General features: G+C 43.0%; 1 protein-coding gene across 3 annotated transcripts in view; it reads left to right on the top strand.

Annotated features, from left to right (window-relative positions):
- Positions 1-6188: 6188 nt before the first annotated feature.
- Positions 6189-18107, top strand: part of PGM1 (phosphoglucomutase 1) — a 65842-nt gene continuing 53923 nt past the window's right edge. For all 3 annotated transcript variants that reach the window (XM_074004945.1, XM_045369714.2, XM_065521223.2), the window contains exon 1: positions 6189-6514. In XM_074004945.1, the coding sequence (XP_073861046.1) occupies positions 6269-6514 (246 nt within the window). In that variant the 5' untranslated portion in view covers positions 6189-6268. The remainder of the gene's footprint in view (positions 6515-18107) is intronic.

The raw sequence follows: 18107 nt of genomic DNA, 5'->3' as shown, positions 1-18107 counted from the left end.
GGCTAATGTAAGTGTTCTGTGCACACTGAACAAAGGCTAGGCTAAACTATGATGTTCAGTAGGTTAGGTATATCAAATGCATTTTCAACTGATGATATTTTCAATCTATGATGGGTTTATTGGGATGTAATGCCATCCTAAGTCAAGGAGCACTGTATTTCTTTTAATATTCCCAATCCCAGGCTGCTAGGAGACACCCCGTATTTTCACTTACTCTATACATATCACCATGTCCAGTAGGCTCTACTTTCTGCCTTGAGTCTGTTCATTTCAACCCATCTCCCTGGTACAATCTACCAGGTTTCCACCTGCCAACCTGGTTTCACTTCATCCACTTTTTTCTTTTTACTCATTCACACAGTAGCCAGAGTGATCTCTTAAAAATGCTGTTATGATCACCATTTTCCTTTGATTAAAACCCTTTTGGCATGCTACAACAGAGATGAACCTTGAAGATATTATGCTAAGTGAAATAAGACACAGAAGGATAAATATGATTGCACTTGAGAATAGTAAAATTCATAGAGACAGAAAGAATAGTGGTTTTCAGGGGTAGGAGGGAGGAGGGAGTGGGGAGTTATTGTTTCATGGGTACAGAGTTTCAGTTTGTGAAGATGAAAATGTTCTGAAGATGGATGGTACAATCGTTGCACAACAATGTGAATATACTTAGTGCCACTGAATGTACACTTAAAAATCATTAAAATGGTAAATTTTGTTGCATATGTTTTGCCACAATGAAAACAAAATACTTTTGTTTGTTCATTGCTGTTATGATAAAGATCTCAACACCTGACACCCCCTACAAGGTCCAATATGATCAGACCTACCATTCCACCCCGAGGTTTTTATACTCCAGTTACACTAACTGTCTTTTTTCCAAGTTATTGATGACACTAAATTCCTTCTTACTTTAAACCTCCCTTAATGTTCTTTCTGGAATGAAATGCTCTTCCTCTCTTTTCACCTGGCCGGGTACTATTACTCATTGTTTTATCCCTCAGCTTATACAGCACTTCCTCCAGGATATTGTCCCTGACTCTCTCCAGTGGTACATCCTTCTATTTACAGTCTAACAGCACCTATACTTCTTTGTTGCACTTATCACAATTATGATGTATTATTCAGTATCTGTCTTTTCCAACATATTGCAAGATCTGTGAGACCAGAGACTATTTTGTCTTATTCATCAAACACCTTTCAAAGAGCTGGCATTTAGTACAAGTTCAAAACATATTTATAGAGTCAATGAAGCAATATACAAATGAATGAATACCATCTAAATGGTAAAGAATAATTCATTAACGAAATAATACGAGGGCTAGGTGTGGTGGCTCATGTCTGTAATTGCAGCACTTTGGGAGGCCGAAGCGGGTGAATCACTTGAGGTCAGGAGTTCCAAACCAGCATGGCCAACATGACGAAACCCCATCTCTACTAAAAATACAAAAATTAGCTGGGCATGGTGGCATGTGCCTGTAATTCCAACTACTTGGGAGGCTGAGACACGAGAATTGCTTGAACCTGGGAGGCGGAGGTGGAAGTGAGCCAAGATCGTGCCACTGCACTCCAGCCTGGATGATGGAGTGAGACTGTCTTAAAAAAAAAAAAAGGATTACCACTTAAAAGGTATTTCAAAGAAAAAACATAATATTTACTTATCATTTTAAAAATAATACAAATTCCCTATAGAAAACCTGGAAAATCCAGATAAAATATAAAGAAAACAAACACTGCCCTATCTTGCAACCCAGTGGTAATCATTGTTGTACATCTTGGTATATTTCCTTCCAGTCCTTTATGTGTTTGTATGTGTGTGTGTGTCTGTGTGTATTTCTTGAGAAAACACTCCAGTGGGATAATATGTATACAATTTTGTTTCTTCTATTTATGTTGTACCATTTACTTATTCCCATATTATAAGTAATTCTGATTTAGAATATCTTTTGATAAATCTTTGACCCACATCTTGGATTTTGATTAGAATTACTAAAAGTAGTTATACTATATGAACATAAAAAATATGAATTAGAAAACAGAAAAAAGGAATAAATACCTTACCATAATCTAACGATACAAGAATGGCAACTTACTTTTTCTTTAACAACTTAATGCTTTCAAACCTTCATTCTGTTCAGGTGGCAGAGACAGATTTCTGTGAGCAGATACAAATCTCAGTTGACAGAGTTAGGTGATTAGGACATAATTTTTTTTTTCAGAATACATCTTTATTTCTATTTCATTTCACTGAGATAGCCCATCTGGGGCCATGATTAAGTACACTTAACTTATAGAGTGCCAAAGCATTTGGGAAAAACATCTGGCCTTTGATATCAAATGTCTATGCAGCGTACAATCATCCTGTTTTATTCTTGGTCATTGGTCCACAGAGCCGATAATTCTCTCATTTCTGTCTGTATGTGCTCATCAGGCCCAATGGCTTCTTTCCCAATTTCAGTGCTACCCACAGGGGAATAAGACTCCTTCTGTTGCTTTTCATAAATACTACAACTTGGAAATCTCTGCAAGTCAAGTTTTGAATGTGAGTAGAACCTGTGAATATGATGATACATTACTCCTATGAACATGTTACAAAGGGAGATTATCCAGGTAGGTCTAATCTAAGAAATGGGGACCTCAATCCTACAACTGCAAGGAAATAGATCCTGCCAGCAATCTGAATGCGCTATGTTAAAATCAGATCAAACTTTAAAAATTTTTAAAAGTTTAGTGTGCATACAAAGAATAGTTTACAAACTGGGAGACATCTAACCAAAAGTGGCAAGAAGCCTAGCTCACAGCAGTTACAGTGCAGCTTATAAACACTGAGGAGGAAGTATTTGATCTTCGTTACATTCTTTCTAAGGCAAGCAGAGCTGTTAAGCTGATTTGTCTATAGCCGATTGGTTTAATTTCATTCAATCACACTGTCAAAGACATTTTGTGTTTTGTTTATGTCTAGAGCAAGTGTTTCAGGGAAATAAGGATGACTTAAGTTTTGGCTACCTGGCTATGGGTGGTTGGACTTAAAATATCTAAACTGGGGCCTCTCTTTTTATTTATCTTTAACACTTGGAAGCAGATTCTTCCCAGAGCCTCCAGATAAGAAGCCAGCTTGGCTCTTGACTTCAAATCAAGGTGTTCTTCCCAGAGTCTCGAGATAAGAACGCACCAAGCTTGGGTGGGTTCTTCCAGGCTGGAGTGCAGTGGCGCGATCTCGGCTCACTCCAAGCTCCGCCTCCCGGGTTCACGCCATTCTCCTGCCTCAGCCTCCCGAGTAGCTGGGACTACAGGCGCCCACAACCGCGCCCGGCTAATTTTTTGTATTTTTAGTAGAGACGGGGTTTCACCGTGGTCTCGATCTCCTGACCTTGTGATCCGCCCGCCTCGGCCTCCCAAAGTGCTGGGATTACAGGCGTGAGCCACCGCGCCCGGCGGGTGGGTTCTTATCTTGAGGCTCTGGGAAGAATTTAATGAAATTAAACCAACTGGCTATAGACAAATCAGTTTAACCAGGTATGCTTGCCTTAAAAAGAATGTAATGAAGGTCAAAATACTTTCTCCTTGATGTTTGTAAGCTGCTATATATCTATGATTACCAGGAGGCAATTGAACCTGGCCAAACCTTTTGATCTATAGAATTGGGACTTCTGATCTACAGAATTGTGACACCATAAATGGGTGTTATTTTCAGCTGTTGAGTTTGTGGTAATTTGTTATACAGCAGTAGAAAAGTACGGGTTGAGTATCCCAAATCCAAAAATCCCAAACCCAAAATGCTCCAAAATCCAAAACTTTTTGAGCGCCAACATGACACTCAAAGGCAGTGCTGATTGGAGCATTCTGAATCTGGGATTTTTGGATTTGGGATGCACAACCATTGTAATGCACACATTCCAAAATCCAGAACAATCTAAAATCTGAAACATTTCAGGTACCAAACATTTCGGATAAGGGATACTCAATCTGTAATACAAGGGGATTGCATAAAGGAATGATTATCAGGAGGCAAGGAACATGGGGATCATTTTAGGTCTGTATAAGGGGCCACAGTAACCTTGTCCAGAACAGCAGACCTGCCAATTAACTCGTAGAACCATGAACTATCATAATGAATGGGGGTTGTCTTAAACCACTCAGATTTAGACTGGTTTGTTATGCAGTTAAAGCTAATTGTTACAACTTCTGGGGTGAGAGAAGTATAGATCAATTCCTCCTAAATGAAAAGCCCCATCATATTTCCAAAGATACTGAAGAATATAGAAAGGGCATGAGATCTGAATTTGAGCCCATGACTCTTTATAAGTTATCATTTATTGATGACTTATTAACACTGGTAGGAGCTCTATATTCACTATCTAAACCATACAACTGTAAGGTAGGTATTTTGAAGGCTCGGTGAATCTATGTTATATTTTCATTTTGTGGAGTTAGATAACCTTGATTACATTCACCATTCAATCCTCAATTCTCTCTTCTATAAAATGGGCTTGATTATACTATTTAATTCACAAGATTACACTGCTGTGTAAACTCCTGTGCAAATATTAGAACTCATTACTAGCAGTCCAGGGTTCAGTTTTCACATCATATTTGCCACTGAAACTCATCTAGAGTGACTACATCAACACACTGTATCTACATAACATGTACTATATCAGCATATATATCAACACTTGGTTTGTGAGAGTCTGCACTCTTAGGGGTCTGTTCTCCTCCCTGCTTGATCAAGACATACCAATTAACCACTAAAAGAATATAATTCACAGGTTAATGACAAGCTCTGGTTTTGGAATTGGGGAAGGACAGCTAATATTTTTGAAGGCCTCTATGTTTCAGGCACCAGGCTAGATGATTTACTTCTATCAGCTGACTATGATTGAATTTGTTTGGACTGGGTCATTTAGAAACCATTTCAAGTAGTTCTACTGTGAGCATGGGTCACAGTAGAATTCTACTGTGTATCCATGATTGAGAATTTCTGACATACAAAACCCCATTAAATCTCGCAAAAAATATTCCAAAATAGGCGATATGTTTATTTTACAGTAAGGAAATGGATGCCCACAGACATTAACTTTCCCAAGATCACACATCTTGTAAAGCCAAGTTTTCTGCCACTTTACCAAAATGACAGGTTTCTTGAACAGAGGAGACAATCACTCTTACCAAATTAAGGGAGATACTAAACCGAAAAGCAAGAAAGACTGAAGATTCCTACTTAATAATCAAATCCCCTTGGTTGACCTTGCTATCCCCCGTGAAACTTTTCCAGCCATATCAGTCCTTGTTTGTTGATCTCCTCACTTTATTTCTACTACACGAGTAACTGACTAATTTTGATGGTATTCATACTTATCCTTACCATATATTTGTTTCTACATTGGTCAAATCCTCCTTGTACATTTCCTAGTTGCCAACCTGGTGCCACAGCGGGCAAATCATGGGAACAGCCCTGGTTTTGGAGCCAGACCCACCTGAATTGGCCTCCCGCATGGACTTAGCTGCGTGGCCATGAGACAAGGCATTTTATTCTTTGAATTTCAGTTTTGTAAGCATAAAAAGGGGAAAATAAAACCCATACTTTAGTAAGGTTTAGAAACACTACACTCAGTAAGTCATAGCTAAGTCACCGTCACCAGTGGTAGCCAAGTGTGTGGTGCAGCAGGAAACACATGGAAAGCAGTAAGTCACATCAGACCTTTGGAGTCGATTCCTTTACGGAACTGAAATGCCCTCACATTTAGGGAGAAACAGAAAGAATTAGGACTCATGAAATCGAGCTGGGGCTGGCACTTCTGTCCCTCCCAACAGGTTTCCAGAAAGCTACTTACATACGATGCACTCGCCAAACCACTGGAAATCATTCTACTTTATACTTTTTTCCACCCTGCCTCACGTCCTTGCCCTATGACCGGGTTCCTACCCCAACCTCTGCCCCAACACTTAGGGGAGGAGTTGCGGGCCTCTTTTTACAGTGGATAGGATTCCGAAGGGGAGAGTAAATCAGTAAGGCTCCACCCATTTCACAGGAGGCCTAGAGAGGGCGCTCCCCTTTCCCCTCCCGCCTGACCTGCCAGGAGGTGGGCTGGCGCAGAGGGAGGGAACTGTCCCCTGTCCCTTTAAGGAGGAGGGCCACGCGCCGGCCGAGAGTGCGGCATAGCCCCCACCCGCCGCGCCCTCACCCCAGAGCAGCTGCAGCCCCAGCCGCGGCCGCCCCTCCGCCAGCCGAGTCAGCAGCTCTGACCCCCGGCAGCAAGTCGCCACCATGGTGAAGATCGTGACAGTGAAGACCCAGGCGTACCCGGACCAGAAGCCGGGCACGAGCGGGCTGCGGAAGCGGGTGAAGGTGTTCCAGAGCAGCGCCAACTACGCGGAGAACTTCATCCAGAGTATCATCTCCACCGTGGAGCCGGCGCAGCGGCAGGAGGCCACGCTGGTGGTGGGCGGGGACGGACGGTTCTACATGAAGGAGGCCATCCAGCTCATCGCCCGCATCGCCGCCGCCAACGGGGTAAGGGATGCGCGGCCCCGCGCCGCCGTGCCCCTTGGCGCGTGTGCGACGTGCGGCCTGCGGCGCCCTCCCTGGCTCGGGGCTGGCCGCTTCCGCGCGGTCGCCCTGGTCTCCACCTCCCCCTCCTCCCCCTCCTCCGCGTTCGCTCTTCTGGCCTGGAGGCCCGACGGAGGTAGCCAGGCTGGGGAAAGCGGCCGTGGGACCCGGCAGAGCTCCTCGCCTGACTCCCGGGGGGCGGGGAGGCACGGGCGCGGAGCCGGGCGTGACCTTGGGAGGCCCGCCCGACCCTCTGTCTCCGCCCGCCGCCTTCCCTCTCCCAGTCCCCCGCCCCTCCCAAGGCCTCTGACATTTGCCTTAACCTTGCCACCCGGGAAGATACGGTTACGACGCAGAGTGCCGTCGCCTTAAGCAGGAAAGGTTAGACAGCCGCCGCCTCGCCCAGAGCCCCCTCGCATCCCGCCCGCTCCCCTGCTATTCTCGGCTGGGACTGGCGCTTCCCGCTGGCTCGGAGCCCGACACTGTGGGGCAAGGGTGGCGAGAGCACCCATCCCCCTGGGGCGTCAGGCTGGCAGATCTCAGCAGGCGATTGCCAAGCTTCTCTTCCCGCCCCCGAGTTTGCCTTGGTTCCGAACTCCTGCCCTTTACGCGGCCTGCTTGCAGGGGGGCAGGCTTTTGAAAAATCTAGTCTTTGCCCAGTGGTGCCCGGGATCTGTTCCACCGACGGGGCTGGAGCTGAATTTTCATTAGAATGGCAACAACATACCCAAAGGCGCCCTTACGCAAGCAAGCAGTCGTGGCAGGCCAGGAAATGAACGCAACACCTTGGTTCCGCCCCGGGCCAAGGAACATTAACTGACTTGATTGGGCGGGTCCACTCGGATAGGTGAAACTTTAAAAAAAGGTTTTTCAGTAAATCTGATATATGAAAATGTGGGGCCGGGCATGGTGGCTCACTCCTGTAATCCCAGCACTTTGGGAGGCTGAGGCGGGTGGATCTCCTGAGATCAGGAGTTCGAGACCAGCCTGGCCAACATGACGAAACCCCGTTTCTGCTAAAAACACAAAACTTAGCCGGATGTGGTGGCGGACGCCTGACATCACGCCACTGCACTCTAGCCTGGGCGACAGAGTGAGACTCTATCTCAAAAAAAAAAAAAAAAAGAAAAGAAAAGAAAAAAGAGAATGTGGATTGATAAGTTGAGGCTATTCACTTACTTTTGTAAAACATTTCTAAGGAGTCAGAGGACCAAGTTTTCTTCCTATATTTTAAGTGAGATTTGACTTATGGCCAATTCTTCTGGAACGCATCCCCTGAAATGGATATTTCTATTCATTTTAATAGTACTTTGTTTATCTTATATTATTGACATTGAGTACTATTTGCCAAGCACCATGGTAAGCACTTCATTTCTGGGTCTCATTTATCCTCCTGCAGCTCTATAAGGCAGATGCTATTGTGGGTATCTTCAAGTTGCCAACGAGAACACTGAAGCTTAGGTAGGTTAAATAATTTACAAAAACTATAATGGCAGCACTAAGAGTCCAATATAGATCTGCCAATCCCAAGAACTTCAACATCTCCTGAGAATGAAGGGACCCTTGATCTCAAAGATCTGTTTTCCAGGCTCCAAAATCTAAACTGGGCCCTATCTACATCTGCCTCCCCGGGCCAAACATTTATAAGCATCAGTGAGGGAAGATTGCCTGGATTTGTCTACTTTGTGCTCCTGAATTTTCGGACAAGCACAAATTCCCATGAAAGAAGGACAAACAGTAGCTGTATTCCAGTAGATCCCTTCATCTCCCCATTACCACCTGTGCTGAATTTGCATTTCATTCATTCATTCAACAGATCCTGTTGAATACCATGTTCAGAGAAATGTGTGGACTAAAAGGATGATGCAGACACAAGATTTGTCCTTAAGGAGCTTACAGCAGAGTGGAAATTTTAGGTGCCAGGTGGAAATTTGTCCATTTGGGAGTAGTGTGGGGTGGGAAGGAAAGAATTAGTTAAGACTGAAAAAAAGTTCTTAAAACTTCATCACCCTTTAGCCATTGCCCTGTTGCTTTTCTCTCAGCCAACCTTTGTAAAAGCTTTCTGCATTCCTATTTCTCATTCTCACCTCTAGTTTACTCGCCATTTCACTGCAATCTGGCTTCTGCCCCCTTCACTACTCCAGTAGAATTGCTCTGGCCAAAGTTACTAGTGACTTGCCAGTTGCTAAATCCATGGAATACACTCTCGGTTTTATCTTCTTTGGCCTTTCTGCTGCATTTGGCACTGCTGATTTTGTACTCTTAAAGTTCTTCCTCCCTTGGCCTTGCTTACTCTCCTGATTCTGCTCACACTTTTTGGAAGTTCCTTCATGGGCTGCACATTGACTCTTCCCTAGGTTGGTTGGTTTGTTTCTTTCTTTCTTTCTTTCTTTCTTTCTTTCTTTCTTTCTTTCTTTCTTTCTTTCTTTCTTTCTTTCTCTCTCTCTCTCTCTCTCTCTCTCTCTCTCTCTCTCTCTCTCTCTCTCTCTTTCTTTCTTCCTTTCTTCCCTTTTCTTTTCTTTTCTTTTCTTTTTTTTGAGACGGAGTCTTACTCCGTTGCCTAGGCTGGAGTGCAGTGGCGCTATCAGGTCACTGCAACCTCCGCCTCCCCAGGTTCAAGCAATTCTCCTGCCTCAGCCTCCTTCGTAGCTGGGATTATAGGCGTGCACCACCATGCCTGGCTAATTTTTGTATTTTTAGTAGAGACGGGGTTTCACCATCTTGTCCAGGCTGGTCTTGAACTCCTGATCCACCCTCCTCGGCCTCCCAAAGTGCTGGGATTACAGGCGTGAGCCACTGCGCCTGGCCTATTCCCTAGGTTTCTATGCTCAGCTTGTTCTCTGATTTTGTTCACTCTGTCTACTCACCTGGGATTTTAATATGCTACTCTTTCTCTTGTGATATGATTGAGTCCAGATAGCATCTTCAGAAAGCTTTCTTGACACCCCATCCCTACCACTCTTCTTCCACCTATTAAGTGCTCCTTTCCCATAGATAATTCTAGAATAGATATATTAAATTCTAGTGAAATTATCTGTTTACATGTCACAGCCTCCTGCTAGAGATTAGGCTTCTTTAAGACAGGCCTGTTTTCCCTGTATCTGCAATGCCTAGGACTATGTAGCATTCAATGAATTCTTGTTTATTTGCTCTGAACGGTGGGTCACTTTTGTATTCTAGCACTTGATTTAAAGCCAGCATATAGTTGGTGACCAATAAATTTATTCACATCAAACATTTATTATGTGTTTGCTTTGTATCAGACATTGTACTTGAGGTATAAAATATTTGTGCCCTTGGGAAAGACATAGTCTGGGAGGGATGGTAGATAGGAGTCAACAGACAGCACAGTGTGTCAGGTGTTGTAATGGAGGGATATGCAGGTGTTTTTAATGTCAATGACTACTTGGGAAGGAAAGATGAAGGGAGGGAGGCTCCATAGAGAAGTGGTAGCTGAATTGAGTCTTAAAGAATGAGTTGGAGTTCCCAAAGTGGGTTTGTCGGGTAGGAGGAATTCTCGGCAGAATGAATACAAATTGAGGGAGTTTAGATTAGAAACAAATACAAATTTCTAATCTTTTTTTGTTTCATCCGCAAAGATTGGAATAATACATACCCAGAGAGCCTGTTGTGAGGATTAGATGAAACAACATATTTACAAGTACCTCACTTGGAAACTGTTCGAATGACAGGTGTGTTATTGTTTTGCTGGTATTAGGACACTAATCCAACCTGATGCAGGTATTAGCCACCCAGATGGTCTCCCACCTTCCTCTAATCCTCAACAGCCCCAACCGATATAGAGGGGTTCCATGTTAGTCAGAACCCAATTGGGTACAAATGACAAAAACCTTACTTAGATTACTCCAAGTGAAAAAGGAATTTATTGGCCCATGTTACTGAAAAGTCTAAGAGAATCCCAACGAATTCTGTAGTTGAAACTATTCCTGGTCTCTAAAAATCACTTTTGGGTCTAATGATCTGCAAATGACCAGCATTAGAAATTGAGGAGAGTTTAAGCTCACAAGTAAATAAATGTGTGCATATTTTGAAGGATGATTTATCACCACCCTAAGCAAAATAAAATAAATGCCTTTGTGGGAGCTTGTAAGTAGGGTATTCTTTGTTGTTGTTGTTGTTGTCAAGTTACAGGGATTCTTTTGTCAGCGACTCCTTTGCTACTCATCTGTGGAAACTATGGAGCCCCTCCTCAGAATATGTATATTTTAAAATTTGAGACACGGTCTTACTCTGTTGCTCAGACTGCAGCACAGTGGCACGATTGTGGCTTACTGCAGCCTCAGTCTCCCCAGGTTCAGTTGATTCTCCCACCTCAGCTTCCCAAGTAGCTGGGGTCCACAGGTGCATGCCACCACGCCTGGCTAATTGTTTTATATTTTTTGTAGAGATGGGGTTTCACCAAGTTGCCCAGGCTGGTCTCGAACTCATGGGCTCAAGTGATCTGCCTGCCTTGGCCTTGCCTCCCAAAGCGCTGCGATTACAAGTGTGAGCCTCCGTGCCTGGGCAGAGTAATTTTATTTTTAAGTGAATAAAATACAAAGCATTGCAAAGGAAGCAAAATTGTATTGAAGTATAATCAAAATATTAGAAAACCAGATTTGTTATATATCAAGATACATGCTTCTTTACTGACATATTAGATAGCAAGATTCGTGGAGGATCTAATACTGCCTTACTTCAGAGTAGTGGTGAGTATAAATGATGTTTTGAGACATCTGCAATCTCAGTATTTTGAGATAACTAAATAGGATATGAAAATATAATTTTTATTGATGAGAAATTCCTAGGTAGTAGTAGTAATAGTAGCAGTAGTAGTACTAATACTGTGGTTTGCTTCCTACATTTATAATAAAAGGAAATGTTAAATTTCAGTTAGATGTTGGTGAAAATAAAGATTGTTTTGTTTATTTTGTCATTCATATTCGTGGACCCCATTGAATTCTACCCAAGGACGTCTTGAGGTGGGGGGAGGGGATGTAAGCATCCCAAGTTAAGAACCCCCACACTAAACAAGGATCCTTTTTTAGTGTCAGGTGATGCCTGCACCAAAATCGGCCTCAAACACATGACCCAGAGGTTGAGGGTCTCATGTTCTCAGAGCAAACTAGTGGGACTTCGCAAACTTCGCCTTATAGCGCAGGAACTCCACTGTCTCCCACTTGAAGTAAACCACCCTTTTCTGAATTTTCTTGGGGTCCATCTGCAAACACTGCTGAAGGAACATGTTTCTGGCTATAGGAGTTCAATTTCCTGAGAAAGAGATAAAAGAACACTGAGCAGGAAGGGGAAGGTTTTGGGACTCTTGGGTAGTTGGAGTTAGGTGGAGGCACCTTGCTACCTTTACTTTAAACCTTATATCCCCGGGGCAGGTATGACTTGGCAGAGAAACACCTTCAAGTCACTTTTTTTTTTTTTTTTTTTGAGACGGTGTCTTGCTCTGTTGCCCTAGGCTGGAGCATAGTTTCAGGATCTTGGCTCACTGTAACCTCTGCCTCCTGGGTTCAAGTGATTCTTCTGCCTCAGCCTCCTGAGTAACTGGGACTACAGGCGCGTGCCACCATACCCAGCTAATTTTTGTATTTTTAGTAGAGACGGGATTTCACTGTGTTGGCCAGGATGGTCTGGATCTCTTGACCTCGTCATACGCCAGCCTCAGCCTCACAAAAGTGCTGGGATTACAGGCGTGAGCCACCGCACCCAGGCCAAGTTACTTTTTAATATGCTGTAACCACCCCCCACCTTTTAAAACAAACAAACAAAACAAAACAAAAAACACTTTTTAAATTATGGTGGGGCCAGGCACAGTGGCTTACTGCACTTGAGTGGGTCACTTGAGCCCAGGAGTTCCAAACCAGTTTGGACAATATGGTGAAATCCCTTCTCTACAAAAAATAAAAAAATTTAGCCTGGTGTGGTCGCAGGCGCCTGTGGTCCCAGCTACTTGAGAGACCGAGGTAGGAGGATCACGTTCAGCCTGCGAGGTCGAGGCTGCAGTGAGCTGTGATTGCACCACTGCACTCCAGCCTGGGGGATGGCAAGACCCTGTCTCAAAAATAAATAAATAAATACAAAATGAATTATGGTGGGCTTTGAACAATTGTTCTCCCCTTGTTTACACTTTCTGATTTTGAATCAGCACTGAATGCCAGGATGGATAACCTATTGTCCTTTCCATCCAGGAGCATACAATCTTTTGGGGGAGATAAGACAGAAGAAACACATAGACATACAAATAACAGAATTAGAAAACATGCTGAGCTCAGAGAGAGAGAACATTTTGGATTGGGAAAGAAGTGCCTGCACCTAAAACCAATTATGTCTTGAAGAGCTGATAGTGTGCGATAGAAGACAGTGGCTGCCCTTCAGGTGGGGGACCTGCCGAGAGAGGTGAGGAAGAGGGAATAGGCAGGACTCTTTTAGAGCCAGGCACTTAGTCACTAAACTATCTTTGTTACATAAAATATTTAAATCAATTTGCTTGGGAGTTTCTCTTTCTTGGCTTCACTAATGCTCTTGGTGAAAAATCTTTTTCCTTTACTTTCTTTTTAATCAAATCTAATGCTAATGAAATTTTGTAGAATAAAAAAAGCATTCTCCCTTTTTAAGATAAAGGGTTTGTTTTGTTTTGGTTTTGTAAACAAGATAACATACAGAAGAGTGCTCTACTGTTTTAGAAAGAGTGACTCATTCAATAAATATTTATTGAACACCTACTAGGTTCTGGGAACTAGGGATTCAACAGTGAATTGAACAAAGTTTCTGCTCTACAGAGCTGTGGGGTTCTAGTTGATCCTGAGAGATGATAAACATGTCAAATGAAGATCAATTCTCTGAAGAAAAATAAAACCCAGTAAAGGGGACAGCATTAGAGGATGGGCTGCTCTTTTTAGTGCAGCACTTGTAAAGGCCTCTCTGATAAACCTCATGAGAGCAGAGACCTGAATCAAGTGAAGGAGTGAGCCATGCAGATATCCATGAAAAGACTTCCAGACACAGGAAGAGTTAGATGGAAAAGATAAACACATATAATCATTTAATATTGTAAAATTATGCCTCAGGTATATAAATGTAGCATACATTATATTGTACAAAGGGTCCCAATATACTGTGACATTTTACATATAGATTATAAGTATTATTATATTATAAATTTATCTTGGGATAATAAGATGTATAATCAGCATTGATCAAATATTTAACAATAATTTTTTTCTCTCTTGGACTCTAGGGTAGAGAAAACTTTTCATCTACCCTCTTAGATTATATACTGGGGGACTTGCAAATTAAATGTAAAAGACAAATTAGCAACAAAAAGACATTTGTGGGAGTTTACAGAAAAATGTGACAGGAGGCAGTTAGACTTGGGGGCCTATATATCATCTCAGTAGGGGAAGGCGGAGGAGGAGAAGAGCGTTTGCTGGAAACCATGACTTTAGGAAAGATATATCAGCCCTTAAGAGAATAGGTAGGAGATACTGTAGTTTTATGCCAGTGTCTATTTAGTTATGGCAATAAGAGTCGATCTTCCCTGGTTGTGAAACTCCAGAGTTCCTTTGGGGCACACTGCTTTTAAGACAGATGAAGGAGTTTAGTAAAAAGCCCATTTTTAAATGACTGCGGCTCAAAATAATTTTTATGTCACAGTGGTATAGTCTGGATCCCTTCAGACTTTAGAAGAGCTTTCAGGAGAATGATTTGAGTGAGCTACACTTCTAAGAAAGTGAAGCAGGAAAGTTTGGACTGATCCCTTTATTCTCCTCCAAGTTCCCTTGAGGCCCACACAGACATAGCCAGTTATTCTGTTGACTTTGAAGCTGTGCTCACAGTTGGGATCCACCTTTGAAAAATGGCTCCTGAGTGTGTTAAGTAAGTAATGGCTAGCCGAGGGCTTCAGTTGGGAGGACTGTGGAGACTTTTCTCCCCTGGGGTCCTCAAAGGGGAAAGAAATCACAAGGGGGCAGCATAGGGAGTTGTTTGGAACGGGAGAGAAGGCTGTGCTTAGTGTTGGGATATGTGGATGGATATAAGCTGGGTTTTGTTTTGTTTCGTATTTTAAACTTCAACTGTTAGAAGTCCTCCTTCCCGTAGCTTCTCCAAATCACCACTGAGCTGATTCCCCAAGGCATAAAGAATTAACACAGTGAGTAATGCTAGTTAAGTCATGCCAATAAAGATTTAATCATGAATCAGAAACCCTTGGAAAATTATGTTTTCATATTGGAAAGGTGTTCTTTTTTTCTCCATTTGTACCCCAAAGTGTTTTGAAGGTTGAAATGCGATAGGTGGTAGGACAGAAATATTTGCTTGACTTGTCCAGTATGCTAATGGTGTTGGAACAGGGACTCCAGTCTTCTGATATTTCATCTGGTTGGTCTTTTCCATAAATAAATATATCCCAGAGCAAGTACCTCTGGGGATTGTTATAATATCCTAGTTAACAGCATGGAGAAACTGGCTTGGTCTATGTTAAGTAGGAGTTCCAGAGCTTTTAATATGTGAGTCCTGTGAGTTTGTAAAAGGATCCCAAACAACAATTTTGGGAAATACCAATCTATACCATGCTGGGTTGATAGGACCATCTATATTATACAAGAATCTTCACAGATTTAAGTTAAGTTTCTTCTTTTTAAACTGCCATTAAGGGCATGCAGGGAAGGTGAAATTTTGTTTTCATGTCCATATATACCGTATGGTTTATTTTGGCAACTAATACATGAATTTGTTCTTGGCTGCTTTGAGTGCCCGTGAAACACAGCACTCCTTTCCAGTGGAGGCACCCCAAATTCCTTCCAGTTACCCAGTCAGTACTCAGTGTTCATGGTTCTCTCCATCAAGCCCATGTGTGGCTCCTTGTGTAAACTTCAAGACAAATTATCAGGCCCCCTGTCCCCACTACATAACTATGTATAACTGTATATATAGGGAGAGAGTTACATAACTCTCTCTCTGTGTGTGTGTGTGTGTGTGTGTGTGTGTAAAGAGAGGGGATATAGTTGTATATTTACATATGTGGACCAGTCAGTAGCCATAGTAGTGTTAACATTGTCGCATTGTGCTGGCCCCAGCCATCACAGTCCTGTCCCAGCAGTGGAGTAGGTCCACAGGGAACCCTGGTTCCACCCTCAGGGAGGAACTCTATCCACCTGCTCGTGTAGCAGTGGACATTCGAGAAGGCCCTAAAAGTCCTTTTAGGGCCGTACAGCTTATGTAACCTGCTTCCTGCTGATGAAAGTTGGAGGATAAGAGGCAGGGGTGACTTTTGCAGGCCAGGCTCGTGGCTCTTTCACTGTACAGTACCTTCACAAATTTAGTAGGCTTCTGGCCTATCCTGACCAGTTCCATGTGCTGGCAATCACAGTGAAAGTTCTCACCTAGATAGTTTTGAAACCTAAAAACTTTGACTTGTATTTATTGGATGCTCTGTCCCTCCCCTGATTTCTCTATTACTGATGGTTACCTTGAGATAGGTGGAAAAGATAGGCTAGTATGAAGACAGTATCCTTAATCTGATTTTGCTGGTGGGCTAGTTCCCATTGTCTGACAGAGAATCCTGGGGAATATTTTATTTATTATTATTTATTATTTTTATTTTTTTGAGACAGGGTCTCACTCTGTCATCCAGGCTGAGTGCAGTGGTGTGATCATGGCTCACTGCAGCCTCGAATTCTCAGGCTCAAGCGATCCTCCCACCTGAGCCTCAGCCTGGGACTACAGGCATGCACCACTACACCTGGCTAATTTTTTGTATTTTTGTAAAGATTAGGTTTTGCCCTGTTGCCCAGGCTGGTCTCCAGCTTCTGAGCTCAAGCAATCCACCCGCCTCGGCCTCTCAAAGTGTCAGGATTACAGGTGTGAGCCACTGCATCTGGCCCTGGGAAAGATTTTAGACACAGCCTTTTCTGCTAAGCCTGCTGTTTACCGTATAGCTGATTTAAATTGGTTCCACAAATAGTTGTCATCTCAACTCTGCGATGCCACAAATTCCTGGATTTGGGCAGCATCATTTGCAGGCCACAGTTAAAAAAAAAAAAAAAAAAAAAAATTCCCTTAGCAGAGCCCATTAAAGCCCTTACCTGCCTTTATTTCTGTCTGCAGAATGGCCAGCCCTTGCCTGAACTCCCCTTTTTATTGTAGCAAGGGGTAGTCAACAAGCACTCATGTTCTGAGTTCTCCCAACCATTTGTCTCAAGCTACAAATTTGGTTGGCCAGGGGTCTGCCTCCCATGCTATCAGAGGCAACAAATTTTTGCATGCCATAAAAAGCATGCTGATGCCACATGTTTTAGATGCTGTTTTGGTACAGAATACCAACTTTTCTGTTAAAATATAGGTTTGGCTGCTGTTAGCAGAGTTTCCAAATAAAGTGCTTAAAGGTTGATAGTAATGGAACCCTTCCTTTCCTATCCTGAGTGTGGGCAGTCCAGGGCTGATGTGTGGCTCCATTATGGAGAGGTACCCATGCCCCTGTTCTTCTGTTGCACAGCCTTCCTTGGAGCGTTGCTCTCATCTAGGTCTGGGGTGGCTGCCCACCACCTTACCATCATGCCAGTCAACATGCCAGCAGGGGGAGAAAGATTGAGGAAGGCATACCTTTCTCAGAGTTTGAACATACCCATTGCACTCATGTCCCATTAATCAAAACTTAGCCAAGCTCACCTCTAGCAGCAAGGAGTGCTGCGAAATATCAGTCTTATTCTGGGTGTCATCTGTCAAGCTAAACATTGGGGATTTGACAAACTAAATGAAACGGAGAATTGATGTTGGGGAACAACCAATAGTTTATACTATCCTAAGCATTCCTTCCAAATTTGGTGAAAATCACTGTCATTTTCAAGTGGTAGTGTTACAGAGAGAAGACAGAACTTAATTTTATATGGGCAACTAGATTTTTGGAAGAGACCTTGGCTGTCAGTTATTCCAACCCCACATTAGAAAGGAACCAAGGCACAAACATTGCCATTGTGTGAGAGTCTTAAACTACTTTATTGAGATATAATTCACATACCATATAATTTACCCACTTAAAGTGAATCATTCAATATTTTTTTAGTATATTCACAGAACTGTACAACCATCACCACAGTCTAACTTTAGAATATTTCCATGATCCTAAAAGAAAACCCTTACATTAGCAGCCAATCTCCTTCGCTTCCCTACCCCTTCAGCCTTAAGCAGCCATTAGTCTATTTTCAGTCTCTACGTTTGCGTGGGTAGATTTTACATGGACCAAACGTCCAGTTTCGGTGGCCAGGCAGGAGAAATTACATTTACCAAGTGAAAGCACAGGAGCATGAGAAGCAAAGTAAGGGCTGTGTTAGGAGCAGCGGAATTAGTATCCCATGCTTCTACGTGCCTTGTCCTGAGCATCGGAGAGTTAAAGATGTCCTCATTCGCCAGGAGCCGCCAGTTGAATGGGGAAGATTGACACATACAAAACCAGACAGTAACCATTAGGTGTTATAAAAGCTAACACAAAAGGAAAAAGAGATGGCCGTGGGAGCTCAGGGCCAGACTGGGATGGACGAGTGTGCCTGGG

Source organism: Macaca fascicularis, chromosome 1 (genome assembly GCF_037993035.2).
Source record: "Macaca fascicularis isolate 582-1 chromosome 1, T2T-MFA8v1.1".
Taxonomy (NCBI): domain Eukaryota; kingdom Metazoa; phylum Chordata; class Mammalia; order Primates; family Cercopithecidae; genus Macaca; species Macaca fascicularis.
The sequence above is the reverse complement of the archived record's forward strand: the minus strand, read 5'-3'. Positions and strand labels throughout refer to the sequence as shown.